We start from the raw sequence: 15,097 nt of genomic DNA on the forward strand, positions 1-15,097 counted from the left end.
TAAAAACAAAATAAAAAAAGCAAATTAATAAATAAATTAACTTATTTATTTCTTATTTTTAAATTATTTCGTCATTTTATTAATAAACAAAATATCTATCTTTTTAACAATTAAAAATACACTTTTAATAGTTGTAAAAATGAATTATAAAAAATACATAGATATGTATTTATCCCATTTATCTAATTACAAATAGAAATTGATAATATATAAAATTATTTCTAATAAAATAACCTAAATTACTCAACTTTATTAAGGCAACATTTTATCAAAAAAAATTTATAACTAAAAAATATAATTTTGATTGTTACTTTTTTAAAAATTATGTAATAGTAATTGAAGATTATTTTAAAATAACGATAAATTTAAATTGATCAAAATCGAAATAAAAAAAAATTTATTCACTAACGCTATTTTTATTTCATAAATAAATTTATGATTAGAAGTCAATTATTTATTATTTTTAACAATATAAATTCATATTGTCTTTCTTCTTTGTTTTAAATTTAATTTCTTTGCAAAAATCATGTAGTTATAGATAAATAAAGATTCATAAAAATACTTTGCATAAGTTCAACCTAAATAGTTTTTACTTAATTTTTTTTGGACTATAATATGATTTCTCTTTGTTAAATCAAAATCTATCAAGTAAAATTTATATTTTTTGGCATTTTTATTTTGTCTATAATTTGTATTAAATAATGTTTTAATTAATTATTTTAGGCGAGTTTAAAATTTCTTATTATGTAATTTATCTAATTATTATTCTTTTTTTAATATTTAAATAAACAAAATCTAAATACATTTTAACGTTTTGCATACTTACTTTGACTCATGACTTTCTTGATTGTTTGTTTGAATTCATCATATAAATTATATAAAAATTAAAATTTGTTTATAGTTTTAAGAAACTCACTCTAAATTTTGTTTTTCTTTTAAAGACTATAATTTATATACAAATAATTTCTAACCAACTAAAAGGTAAAACTTCCTATGACAAAAAAAGAATTTAGCCCAGAAGATTTCTTAACAAGAGCTGAAAAGATACAGCAGTTGCAGTTTCCAGCATCCAACAAACAAAGAGTTATTGTTTTACCCAATAACGAAGGTTTAGGATTTAGAAAAACTTGCTATAAAGATGATTTAGTTGGAAGAATAGATAAAAAAACATTTGATGAAACAATAATTTAAGCAAACAAAATATGTGAGACTACTTGGACAAAGAAAAAATGTGAGGAAGAAGCAGAGTATTAAAAATCTTTAAAAGTGATTTTATATATAGCTATTTTTGTTTCTTTGATTTCATTTATTCTTCTAATCGTTTTGGTTTATGGAAATGGTGATTAAAACCTTCTTTGGGCAAGCATTTGCTTAATTTGCGTTGCTGGTGGTCTTACGTTACTAGTAGTTATAAAAAGTTTGTTTTCATAGCCTACTTTTATTGATTTAGAGCAGAGTATTCTTCAATAATTAAACAACTACTTTGAATAATAAAATAACTAAACATATGAAAAAAGAGGACTAAAATGGGAAGTTCATGAGAAATTTTATTGGTTAACCCTTCATATAAAGTGATTAATATGTCAACTAACTTAAGAATATAATTTTTAAAAATTCATAATTAACTTAAAAGCTACAACAAAATTCTAATTAATTCAGTATATCGCATAAATATTATACTTGGCCTTCAATATTTTTAGCCAATTTAACTGTTAAAGTTATTTATATTTTAAGTTAATGTTAGTTTTATTGTATTTTTTGCATTCATTTTTTGTTTTCACTATAAGTTTTTTAATTAAGAATTCCTTTAATAACTTACAAAATAATTTAGAAAAAAATTTGGATTAATCATCAAGTAAGTTAATAAATATCATATTAAAATTCTGAGTAAAGTTAAATTCATTCTTAAATATACCATATTTTCTCAAATATCTACATCAACCCTTAGTTGATTTTTTTATTAAAAATGGGTACTATCAAATGGATCTTATTTTTCATAAATTTTTAAATGTAAAATCAGATAATTGGAAGATTAATGGTATATTGATAATTCTAATGAAAAAAAAAATAGTTAGTTAATCTTTAAAAAACATAGATATAATTAATGCATTTTATAATTAAAACACAAGAAATATTTAAAGAATGTAGCTACAAATTCAATCTAAATTAATTAATAGCCAAATAATCAGAAACTGCTTTAAAAATAGAAAATAATTAAATAGAAGCATAGAAAACTTTGGATAATATCTACTAAAAATATTATTAAATAGTATAAAATGAAAATATTTTATTTTAAGATACTTTACCTATTAAAAAATTACTAATGAGGACAACTATTCAAAAAAAAAAAATTTTTTTTTCAAATAATAGCTAATTTATTTACAAATTGGATAATTAGAATAATAAAAAACATCTTTTATTTTTTTAAATAATCTCAAGTATATTTATTAAATCTATTTTTAAAAATTAATTTTGAATGATACTTTATAATTTTAACTTTATTTTTCATATTTTTTATTGATTCAATATTTTATAAATATTTTTCTCATTTTTTGAAATAAAAAATTAATTAAGATAAATAATTTAATAAAATTAATTTAAAACTTTCTTCTCTTAGTTTTGCAACAATTAATACTTTAAATTTTTATATTTTATATCTTGAAAAGAATGTAAATATTCTCTCTTTTTTTAATGAAGCAAATAATATATATAAAATTATTTAAATTAATGTATTTTTGATTTAAAATCTTGTCTGAAAAATTATTCTTTTTTTAAAAGCAACCTAATAAATTAATATATTTAAATAAATTTAAAGCCAAGATAACTTATGAATATTTTTTAAGAATAAAAAAATACGATAACATAAATTTAATAAAAAAAACTTTCAAATTATTCATTTAACTCTTTTTTTAAGTGAACAAGTGAGATGATCCTTTGTTTCGATTGTTGTTTTAATAATTATGTGATATTAAAAATTTTCTGGTATTTAAAACTTTTCATAAGTCCTCATAAAATAAATCATAATTGCTTTAATTTCCATCATAGCAAAGTATTATCCAATGCAATTTCTGGATCCTCCTGAGAAGGGAAGATATGAAAAGGGATTGATTTTTATTTTTTCCAATTATGCCTAGTCCAGCCATCTTTCTGGGTTAAATTCAAATGGATTTTCAAAGTATTTTTCATTGTAAAAATTATAAATAAAAACACAATTAACATCAGTTCCTTTCTATATTTTGTATTTACCTATTTATAAAATTTAAAATAAGAATTTTTATGAAAATATTCAGTTTACCTAAATTATGATCTTAAAGTGCTGTCCTCTGAATTAAAAATGGAGAAGGTCCACAAACTCTTAATGATTCTTTAATAACAGCTTCAAGGTAATTATATTTTTTCATATTTTCTATATTTATTTCTTCATCTTTAAAGGAAAGAATTTCTTTTTCTAGCTTATTGTAAATATGATCATTTTTGCCTATGTAATACATCAAATTTGCAACTAATCTGCTTACTGTGTCTTTGGCTGCAAAGTAGAAGTTTAATGTCAAAATTACAAGTTCATCAATTTCTTCTTCTGTTTTAAGCTAACCGTTTTTAAGCATAAGTGAAATAATACTTGTGTCTACATTTTATTTGCCATCATTCATTTAGTTTTTAGTTCTATCAATTACATCTAAAACTACCTTCTTTAGTAGATTCTTTATTTCTTAGCTTCCTTACTTGACTTTTTTGTCTGAGCCTCTAACTTAATTATTAAACAAATAGCCTCCCATCAAAACAGTTAAAGGATTTTTCATGTATGACATTAATTGATTTATATACTAGTTAATGCCAGCAGTTGGTTCCTACCCAAATAGAGTGTAATTGTTTATATCTGCTCCTAAAAAGCTCATAAGGCCTACATCTCCTCCTATCTTCTCAACAGTCTGAAGGAAACAAACAGAATTTTAATCTTGCTATTCGAAGATTTTTTCAGTGACATTCAAGACTAACTTAACTTAATCCTAAATCAGATTATAGTGAAAGGTGTTAGAAAGAAGTTTTCTTTTCGTTTTCCACTCCTCACCTTCTGAGAATACAACACCTTTGCCAAATAATAAAATTGACATTTTTGTTGCAAATTCACTTTTTTGATAGTACTCTGTCTATTTTTGTAAAAACTCTCCTATTAAAGTTGCATCAAGCAGATAGATAACAGGTGTAGAACCTAAATTAGCAACGAATCCATCCAAGTTTTGTTCTTTAATATTTTATGGCAAATGTTTTAAGGTATACATAGCATCTTTTTACTTGCCATTCATATCTTTAATCATCTAATATAGTAAGCCTAAAAATGGAACAAAGAACTTTTATTTCAAACCCTATTTTGTGTAAAAACTAATTCTATAGAGAGGTTAGATAAATGCCTTGAATAAAAGCAAAGCAATACCTATAAATGTTAAAGCAATCAGGATAGTTGTTATCATTATTTATTTTTTATTTAATTTTTACTATTAATAAATTAAAAATAAATTTCTCACAAAATTGTGTTTTTAAGACAAATGATAGGTTTTCTAAGTGTAAAAAATTAGTGAAAACTATTAAAATATGACAAAAATTATCCACATAATACCATATTATATCAGAATTGTTATTTTACTCAATTTTTTACAATTAATATTTCCATTCAAATTAATAAATATTTTTATTTACACCAGATTGCCAGATCATTCAAAATATTTTTATTTAATCCCACATTAATCTATATTTCAATTGTTCTTATTTTTAGATTTTACAATTATTCAAAACAATAAGAGTTAAACTATTATCAGAAAATTTAAATTAAATAATAATAATCATTTTTCATAGAATTATTTCAATTAAATCCATTTTTTATCATCTAAAATAAAAAAAGGTTGTCGACACTGGGACTTCCCAAGCGGTCCCCCACCTTAGTACTAACCCAGCCTTAAGGCGCTTAACTTCGGAGTTCGAATGGGATCCGGTGTTTTCACCTTAGTATGGCCGACAACAAAATTATTAAAATGATGAAAAATATAAATTACTATGATAACAAATATATAAATCATTTAAAATGATTTAATTATCAATCATAGCATTAAAAAAGATCATAATTTAAAAGTTCAAAAAAGGTTGTCGACACTGGGACTTCCCAAGCGGTCCCCCACCTTAGTACTAACCCAGCCTTAAGGCGCTTAACTTCGGAGTTCGAATGGGATCCGGTGTTTTCACCTTAGTATGGCCGACAACAAAATTAATAATTTTGAAATTCATTTATATTTTAATTAATTAATTTATTAATTAAATAATTTACTTAATTTTAAAAAAATAAAAATAAATCTATTATTATAACAAAATCAAAAAAGGTTGTATAAATGGTAATATAGATGGGATTCAAAAAAAAAAAGTAAAAATATAAAATTGAGTAGTTATGATGCTTGTATTGTATTAAATTCAAAGACTTTCTTCTTATACTTATTATTTTAAATTAAGAATTTTTTATTAAAAAATATTAAACACAAAAATAAATTATTTATTTAAATTAAAAAAATAAATTAATTATTAATGTTGAAACTTAAATAAATATAATTTTAATAATAAATAAATAAATTTATTTTAAATTTAAGTGACAAAATAAATATAACTCCTTTAGCATAGCTAAAATATTATTTGATTAAAGATGATTTTTTATGCATATATTTATAAATGACAAAAATGCTTACATTTATTAAAAATATTACTTTTTTATTTTGAGAAAGAACATAGTCTTTAATAAAAGTAATTGATTAAAAAGATATTTTGGATATCTAAAATATAATGTAAATTTTTATAATTTATACATAGAAAGTTGAATGATGAAAATTATCATATATTAGTTGCAAAAAGATGAATAGTGACGTAATTTTAAGCATAGATAAAACATATAATTTTAAAACGCGCGTGAGAAAGATAATAAATAGGATAATTTATTGAATTCAAAAAAAAATTGATGCTTTTAACTAAAAACTGAATAATATATTTGTTATTATTATTATTATTATGTTGAAAGATTTGATAAATTAATTAAGTACATTCATTCATAATTTTCAAGATAATAAATAAATAAATATCCTTTTAGAAAAAAAGATTGGCATATTATCTTTTAATTATTTTTGTTTTGTTTTTTTGCACTTTTTATCAAATCTTTTTTAATTCGCACCTAATTTATTTTTTTTTGCTATAATTATTTCTACTATTGATGGTTATATCTTGTTTGCTTACTTGCTTGCCTAAAATATGTCTTCCTAATATGAGTACTACTTCTTTGTATTAGTTTGCTAGTTTCTTATTCGTTCTGGCTTAAATATAAACATTATGCTGAGAAGAATATGAGAGCAATTATGAAAATTTATTAGTGAAAGGAATAACTATGTAATAACTTGTATAGAATTTATGAATAAGTTTATTATTAATAATAGATTAATTTTTTTTATTTTAAGAGTTTATATATTATTGTTGTTTGCTTCAAAGAAATAATCAGCCATTCATTCAGCTAACTCACAATTTCTTCTTGGCGTGGGAGAGATCCTTAGGAGTTTCCCAGGTGAAATCGGGATCGTTTCTACCGAAATGACCGCAGGAAGCAGTCTTTTTGTAGATGGGTCTCTTAAGGTTGAGTTCCTTGATGATCATACCAGGTCTCAAATCGAAGTTGTTGACAACAATTTCTTGGAGATCCAAATCAGTGTAGCCTTCAGCGGCAGTATCGTAAGAGTTGACGTAGATAGAAAGAGGCTTAGCAATACCAATACCATAAGCAACTTGGACGAGAGCTCTCTTGCATAAACCGTTATGGACAAGAGATTTAGCAACCCATCTAGCAGCATAAGCAGCAGATCTATCGACCTTGGTGGGATCCTTACCAGAGAAAGCACCACCACCGTGACCACCCCAACCACCGTAGGTATCAACGATAATCTTTCTACCGGTTAAACCAGCATCACCACAAGGGCCACCAACGGTGAAAGAACCAGAAGGATTAAGGTGATAGACAGTGTTGTCATCGAGGAAGTGAGCAGGAATGACAGCCTTAATAACGTGTTATTTAAGTTCTTCAGCAATCTTTTCATTGGAGATATCAGGAGAGTGTTATTGAGAGATAAGGATGGTGTGAACTCTGACGGGCTTGATTTGAGTACCGTTTTATTCATATTCAACAGTAACTTAAACCTTGGCATCGGGTCTCATCCAAGGGCAGGTATTGTCAATACGGACATCGTGGAGTTTTTCGATGAGCTTGTTGCACAATAAGTGAGTCAAGGGCATTAATTCTTCAGTTTCATCGGAGGCATAACCGATCATAAGACCTTAGTCACCAGCACCAACATCTTCGTCTATCTTTTCGACGTGGACGGCGTTAGCGATTTCTTTGGATTGTTGATCAAGAGCAACCATAATGACAGCATTCTTGTAGTCCAAACCCTTTTCAATATCATCATAACCAACTTCCTTGATAGCTTGACGAACAATCTTTTCATAGACGATGTCTTAGCTGCTGGTAGTGATTTCACCAAAGACCATAAGTAAAGTGTTCTTGCAAGCAGATTCGCAAGCAACCTTAGCATCAGGGTCTTAAGTCAACAAAGCATCCAAAACAGAGTCAGATACGTAATCGCAGAGCTTGTCAGGATGACCAATAGAAACTGATTCAGAAGAGAACAAGAAGTGATTCTTTGGGAGTGAGTACATTTTAGTTTATTTTTTAATTTATTTGCTAATTTGTTTAATTGAATTAATTAATTATTTATAAATTAAATTATTGATCTAAAAGCATTTCTATTTGAATAAAAAAAGTTTCCGACTAATTTTATCTTTCTATGCGATTAAATACATAAATCACACCGTCCAAATCCTAACTAATTTCTGGTTTATTTCTTTATCTTTGATTGGATAATATGAATGAATATTAATTATTTCTCACGTCATAAAAATTAACTTAACATTAAAGATCATACAATAATAAAGTTAAAATTCACTTTAATTTGCTGTTATCAAACACACATTACAAAATAAATTGGATATCTATTTTCTAAGCAAAACAACCTTAACAAAAGGATTTTATTCATGTATTTAGGTTTTAAAAATTTTATCAAAAAAAAGGCAGATGCTTTTGTCTTCTCAGCAATAAAATTATTTCAATATTTTTAAATTAATTATCAAACAAAAGTGGAATTTGTTAAAAAAGTTTCGATTTAGAATGCATAAAAAAAACATATCTTTTTTTTTTTGGTTTATTATGATTTTTTCCTTGCTTTACTTTATTAATGTTCAGGATTTATTCTGGATTTTTTCTAGAATTAAAAAATTTAATTATTCTTTTATTTATTAGTTCCAATAATTTTAAATCACTCAAGAAGATATTATAAATTTATACAAAATAAATAGCAATAAATTTAGATTAGCGTAGAAAATCTATTATTTAAAACCTTAAAATAATGCTTAAATAGGAATTTAGCTTATTTTCAATGTTTAAAATCATCTAACATAAAGAAATTAGATTATAAAATCCTAATCAAGAGAGTAAAAAAGAGTACTTGTTTTATTTACAATATTATATCTTCTAGTGAAAAGATTTATTTGATCTAGTTTTTAAAGTTTGAAGTTAGAACATCGTAATAAGTAATAATTTTAAAATGCATCATAATATTTTATAGTACTCAATCGATCTATTAAATTTACTTATTTTATTTAAATTCAAATGTTATATCATACAACTATTACTATCGTAGTTTTTTCTACAAAAGATCTCTGTTTATTCTAAAACCTATTAAATGTTAATAAATAATTATTCTATTATTTTTCCATTTATAAAAATAATATTTATTATTAGAAAAGCTAACTAAATACTACAAATTTCCTTCAAAACTTACTTTTTAATATCTAAAAGTTGGTGATCTCAAAAACTAGTAAAAAAATAAAAGAATTATACGCTTAGTTAGCTACAGATTTATTTTTATTTAAGAAAATAATCTAGAGTGATAATAATCTATTATATACCATTTTAATAATTTTATTTATTATAAAAAATTGTTAAGATAAAAGCATGATGTTTAGTAGAAATAAGTAATTTTAAGTTGATAATAGATATACATAGATAAAAATCCTTAATATTTTGTATGATAACTAAGATAATAACTTATTCTATTTTTTTGAAGCGAGTAATAAGCAAGATTCTGAAAAATAATAGAAAAATTGTAAAAATAAGCCATATTTTAAAGCAATTATGATGATTTTACAAAATAAAACTATTAATCATATAGAGTCAACAAGAAATATAATAAATAATTTAAAGTTGTTAACACATTTTCATTTTTGAGATCAATGGTATATTCAATATTATCATTAAGTGTATATAACAAAGTGTATTAGTCATATAGCTTGCTAAAACTTAAAAATGGTTCTATAAATTTTGCGTGCTAATAAAAATTAAGAGGTTTAAACAAATAAATTGAAATCATAAATACAAATTTATCTTATTAAGTAAAAGAAAAAAAATAGTAATAAGCATATCTTTTTCAACACTCTTTGAGGTAATTATACTTGTAATCAAATAATCAAATTTTCTAATCTTCGATTAGAATAAAAAAAAGATAAATTTATACTCTCAGATTAAAATAAAAATTTAATTTGATATTCCTAATTTTCTTATATTATTAAAGGCTTCTTTTAATACATCAATTTTTGGAAATTTTAGAAATTTCTTTTAAAAGCTGCAAGACAAACATATTTATCCTTACATTATCAATATAACCATTTAGTTTTAAAAAATAAATCAATAAGTATGACTATTTTTAATTTCTTACTTGATATTCTATTTAAAGCATAAAAAAAGTTAAACTTTATTTTAATTTTTATAAAAATAAATATTTGTTATTAATATTAACTTTTCTACTTATTAACTAAATAACAATATTTGACTTAAAAGCTACAAAAATAAAGATCAGTTTTTTTCCTTTATTTTTTCACTTAAACGTGCTAAATGATTAGTAAATTTTATTTAGGATTTTTATAATAAATTAATTAAAAATTTTAGAAATATGAAAATATTTTTTTAATTTATTTGAAATAACAAACTCATATTTTTACATTATCTCTTTTTAATTTTTGAAATAATATATTTATTCTTTAAAATATCCAAAATGAATGACTAGCCTTTTCAAAAATAGAAAGTTAATTTTTATTTTAAATATATTTCAATATTAAAATATGTTTGTTAGACAGTAAAATAAATTTATAATTTTATTCTAAAAAATTAATTTGAAATATTAAGAAAAACATATTTTATTAGTAGTCAATAAAATAAGAAATTTTATATTTGAAAAAAATTTAACCAAAAATTTTTGAATTCTTAAAGTAATTTAATATTTATACTGGGTATATGTAGTTACTAATTATTTTTTCTTAAACTTAATTTTATTTTATAATAAAATAAATTAATTTTAGTTGATTACGAATTTCAAAAATACTAGATATGTATGTATGTAAGTTCTTTTTTTTAATAAAATGTAACAAAATTTAACGAAAATGTGGATTTTATTAATTTTTCATCAATTAATAAAAAACAACTTGAATAAAATAAATTTTATGAAAATAAAATTAGTAAAAAACCAAAGATGAAGATTCAAATAGCAAAAAATGAATGAGATATCAACTATTTATTTTGAATAAATAAATAAATAAAAATGATTACTCATTTAATTATGTCTTGAAAATAATATATTTATTAGCAGAGAATAATAATAATAATTCAATATTTTGATTTATTTCAACAGCTTTTTTATTTTATATTTATAAAAATTTACTTTGTTTTTTGTTAGATATATTTTAAATCAAAAATAATAATTATTACAAAACCAAATAGTATTCTAAAAATAAGTTTAGTAAATAGTTGTTATGGATTGCTTTGGCTGTCGATAATAGTTTAATGACAAAGAAAGATGTCCTCGTCTTTTAATATAATGTGGACACACTTTGTGTGAAAGCTGCTTGTCTTAAAAACTCTAAAATAGAATAGTAACTTGTTTAGAATGTGGAACGATGAATTTTGCTGAGTCAATTAATCTTATGCCGAAAAATATTGCATTATTAAATGTAAAAAGATAAAATAATGTCACAGTAACTGTTTTAAAGAATTCACCAGCCTCAAGAAGGATATAAAATGAAGAAGAATCCAATAAAGATGAAAATAATTGCACTAAACATTAAAAGAAATACGAAGGTAATATTTATTTAAAGCTGCATTTTTCTAGTTAGAATTAATCAAATAACGTTTAAAGTTTTCTTTAATCTTTAATGAGAGCAACTAATAATTAAAAGATAAAGCTAAAAACAAATAAATATTTAAGCAATTAGCATTTGATAAAATAAATAAATTAGCTAGCATTTAAAATGATTAAAGTTTTTAATAAAACCAGAAATGTATTTTCTTATTGGATTTTTTATTAAATTCTATTGAACAGATTATTAATTAATATTTTGGATATAAGAAAGCTTTTTGCATGAGTGATAAGGTACTGCTATGTATAAATTGTATACTTGAAGAGAACCACAAAAGTCATGAATTGGAATCTATTTAAAATGCGAGAAATGGGGAAATGAAGACTGTTGAAAAACATTTAGCAAAAGCAGAACATTTAAAATAAAAAATAGTGAATAGTATAAATAGTATCTAGGAAAGCACTTCTTAGCTTAGCAAAATTACAGATAAAAGTTTGCATGAAATAACTCACTTTTACAATAATATTAGAAAAATAGTTAATGAGAGAGAAGAAAAGTAAAAGAATAGAGTGAAAGAATAAATGGAGAAAGAAGAGGCTAATTTGAATATACAATAAAAATCTTTTTAAAGTGTATTACAGAAAATAGAAGAGTAATCTACTCAATATAAAGATCTTTCTAACCTCTCTCCTATACTCTTCTTAAAGTAATCTAATAAAAGGAAGTAATCAATGTAAGAAGCAACAATAGAAGAGTCTGCTTTGAATGTGAGTCACTCTATTTCTACAAAATTTACTTTTAACAAAGAAAGAGAAGTGCAAAGTCTTATCAAGATTATTAATTCTTATCTTAAGCACGAGTAGAATAAAGCTTCATAAGCTTAGAAAAATGAAAATGGGGGCTAGTAAAATGCAAATTAGAAAGCACTCAAGCTAAATACAAACATTTTGACTCAAACTAGCTCATAGCAGACAGCAGCAGCTGCTATGGCTGGTGTTGCTTCAACTCATAATAATAATGGAAATAGTGCATCACAAAATACTACCAAATAAAATAAGTTAGCAGTGAAAAAAGATTAGTAAATAAATATAATTTTTTTAAACATTTTAAATACATTTTTATTAATTAGAAAGACAAGTAAAGGTAATACATAAAATAAAGATAGTAATACTTAGCTTTCAGTAAATTTTTTTAAATTTTCAACTAGATCTTAAAATTCATTCATAAAATTATAGAATCTACCAAACAGAAAGCTAAATTCTCAACAAACTGCAGAGATAAGCTCTTAATCTTCTAAAACTAAAAAAAGTTTTAACATTTTGGAGTAAATAATTCAAATAAATGTACGAATTGTCTAAATATTTATTTATTATATATATTTTAGAGAGTTAAAGTCAGAGGAGGTATTAGATGATAAGGCTTAGAATACTCAATCTCACCCTAAGCAATCCATTTTGAATAAACCTTTAAGTAATTAGAATTTAATAATTATCAAAAAAATAAAAGTATCTTTTTACATTAGATAACTTCCAAGAAATGCGTAATTAATTTAAAGAAAAAATTACTAGTGAGAGAGAGTAAACCAAATCTAGTAGTAGAGATGAATAAAACTATTAATCTCATGGAATTAATTCTAAAAAAGATTAATCAAAACAGTAAACTGAGAAAAGTAAGAGATCTCCAGTTTCTATGATTAGTTTGTTGAACACTCCTAATCCTAACCCAGCTCCAACTGTTTCTAGTTCACTAAATTATCACCCAACAAAGGGAGCTGCAGGAGTGCAAGTTTCACTTTAGAGTAATACAAGTCGCCCTAACAATAATCAAGCTTTTAATACTACTGCATCCTCTTCATTGTCAAACTCAAAGAATTTATCAAGTACTTTATTAATTATCAGAATACAATAAAATTCTTATTTAAAAAATTAAAACAGGTACTTCTTCAGTGAACAAGATTTAGAATAAAATTTCACCGTAAAATTTCTATATTAAATGGCTTTAAGTTTTAATTTATAAATCAAATAATAAAGAAAATAAGATGTCAGTAAAAAGCAAGACTAAAAGTAGATACTAGTTAATTTGGATTTTGCTTAATAGATGCAGAACAATAATCAGCACGATTAAATTGGAAAGAGAATGAACACTTAGCAAAATTAAAATGAAAGTATTGAAATGAGCGAAATAGCACTAAATATCTCTGAAAAAAATGAAGACCATTAAGAGCATGTGGTTAATAATTCATTTAAGGGTGAGATTAACACATTCCTATAAGAATCGTCCTAATTAAAATCAAATATTACTCCAAATTTAACTTTAATACCTCACCAGTAGTCTTCTATGGATACACCTATCTCTGCTTTCAACTCTTCATAAAGTTATGGAGTTTCTAAATTTAACAACTATGTGAATGATTAAAATGACATTTACTCAAATAAATTTGACTTTTCCTCTCTCTAAAACTCTAATTAATTCATTTATGTTTTTGGAGGTTACACTGAAAATTAATAGTATACTATAGATAGGTATGATTTAGCTCGAAACACTTGGGAACAATTCGATATTATGCCTATAAATCGTTCTAAATTCTGCTCAGCTCTTTTGATGAATGGCAATATTTTGATGATTGGAGGAAAATAAGATAATTAAAGAACAGCCTCTATAGATGAATACAACCCAAGATTTAAAACCTTCTTAAAAGCTAGTCTATAACTTACTTCTCCTCGAAGCGGTTTTGGAGTTGTGTACAAGAATGGTATTTAGTTAATATTAATTAAACTAATGTGTTTATTTTACGATTATAAAAATAATAGATATGATATACGTAGTAGGAGGAAATGATGGATATGGAATTTTAGATACTATGGAAGTTTATGACTTCGTACTAAAATAGGTTAGACCATATCCTAAAATGCTAGAAAAGAGAGATGAATTAGCTGTTACATAGGGATTAGATGGAAAAATCTACGCTATAGGAGGTTTTGGCGGTGAATATAACACTTGTCTAAATAGTGCTGAAAGATATAATCCTATTTATTAAAGATGGGAAAAAATAGCTCCTTTAAACATTCCAAGAAGAGCCTTGAGTGCAGTTACTCTTCCAGATGGCATTTACGCTATAGGAGGATTTGATGGAAATAATTACATTAACTCAGTTGAAAAGTAAATAGTTTATTTCGTTTTTAACAAGTATTTAATAAGAAACGTGAAATTATTAGATACGATGAATAGTTAGATAGATGGACATATGTTAGTAGTATGCGCTATAGCAGATGTACGAGTTCAGCTATTGTGTCTTAAAATAACTAGCATATCTATGTGCTTGGTGGATTTGATAATGGTCCATTAGATTCTGTTGAAAGGTGATTACAATTATTTTAAATTTTAATAAAAAAATATTGATTAAAAAAATTAAATTAATTTTAATTAATAAATTATTAGATTTAATGTAATAAATGGAATGTGGGAGAGCCTTCAGAATATGCCTAACAAAAGATTTATGCACTGTTGCTAATTAATTCAGAAATGATTTTTCTCAAAATTAAAAAATAAAATATTTTTTAAAAGACTAATTTTTATAAAAGTTAAATAAACTATTAATTTTATTAATTCAATAAAAAAGATTTTTTATTTTTATGATTAACTTAATTAACACTTTTGCTCTTTTTAATTTATTTTAAAAATTTGTTTTTTTAACAAAATAATTGTTGTTTTATCTAATTAAAAGTAATTCTAATTAAATTTAAAGATAAATATTTATTTATTTCAAAAAAACCTTTGAGTTTTTAAAATAAAAGTATAAAAAAATTAAAAAAATTTATCAACAAAATATTTTGATTGA

The 15,097-nt window shown here is 23.5% G+C and overlaps 5 protein-coding genes across 5 annotated transcripts; 2 read left to right on the forward strand and 3 right to left on the reverse strand. All coding sequences in view use genetic code 6, as the record gives it.

The window, feature by feature from the left end:
* Positions 1–993: 993 nt before the first annotated feature.
* Positions 994–1,575, forward strand: TTHERM_00444450 (transmembrane protein, putative; the record flags this gene model as incomplete). The annotated part of the gene is made up of 1 exon (XM_001023307.2): positions 994–1,575. One exon carries the CDS (start codon positions 994–996, stop codon positions 1,573–1,575), a length of 582 nt encoding a protein of 193 aa, XP_001023307.2.
* A 1,215-nt stretch (positions 1,576–2,790) lies between these two features.
* TTHERM_00444460 (cytochrome P450 family monooxygenase) lies at positions 2,791–4,498 on the reverse strand. The gene is made up of 2 exons (XM_001023308.2): positions 3,296–4,498; positions 2,791–3,246 (listed from the first exon to the last, which is right to left on the reverse strand). The coding sequence occupies exons 1-2, from the start codon at positions 4,467–4,469 to the stop codon at positions 2,894–2,896; spliced, it is 1,527 nt and encodes a 508-aa protein (XP_001023308.2). The 5' UTR covers positions 4,470–4,498; the 3' UTR covers positions 2,791–2,893.
* A 380-nt stretch (positions 4,499–4,878) lies between these two features.
* On the reverse strand, positions 4,879–5,277 carry TTHERM_000444469 (hypothetical protein; the record flags this gene model as incomplete). Its single annotated transcript, XM_012799659.1, has 1 exon — positions 4,879–5,277. The coding sequence occupies one exon, from the start codon at positions 5,275–5,277 to the stop codon at positions 4,879–4,881; it is 399 nt and encodes a 132-aa protein (XP_012655113.1).
* Positions 5,278–6,540: 1,263 nt separating this feature from the next.
* On the reverse strand, positions 6,541–7,731 carry TTHERM_00444470 (S-adenosylmethionine synthetase protein; the record flags this gene model as incomplete). The annotated part of the gene is made up of 1 exon (XM_001023309.3): positions 6,541–7,731. One exon carries the CDS (start codon positions 7,729–7,731, stop codon positions 6,541–6,543), a length of 1,191 nt encoding a protein of 396 aa, XP_001023309.1.
* Positions 7,732–11,131: 3,400 nt separating this feature from the next.
* Positions 11,132–14,785, forward strand: TTHERM_00444480 (kelch motif protein; the record flags this gene model as incomplete). Its single annotated transcript, XM_001023310.2, has 11 exons — positions 11,132–11,260; positions 11,529–12,337; positions 12,389–12,440; positions 12,495–12,583; positions 12,644–12,729; positions 12,782–13,138; positions 13,194–13,233; positions 13,290–14,011; positions 14,070–14,418; positions 14,475–14,618; positions 14,698–14,785. 11 exons carry the CDS (start codon positions 11,132–11,134, stop codon positions 14,783–14,785), a joined length of 2,865 nt encoding a protein of 954 aa, XP_001023310.2.
* Positions 14,786–15,097: the final 312 nt, after the last annotated feature.

This window comes from Tetrahymena thermophila (assembly GCF_000189635.1).
Source record: "Tetrahymena thermophila SB210 genomic scaffold scf_8254437, whole genome shotgun sequence".
NCBI lineage: Eukaryota > Ciliophora > Oligohymenophorea > Hymenostomatida > Tetrahymenidae > Tetrahymena > Tetrahymena thermophila.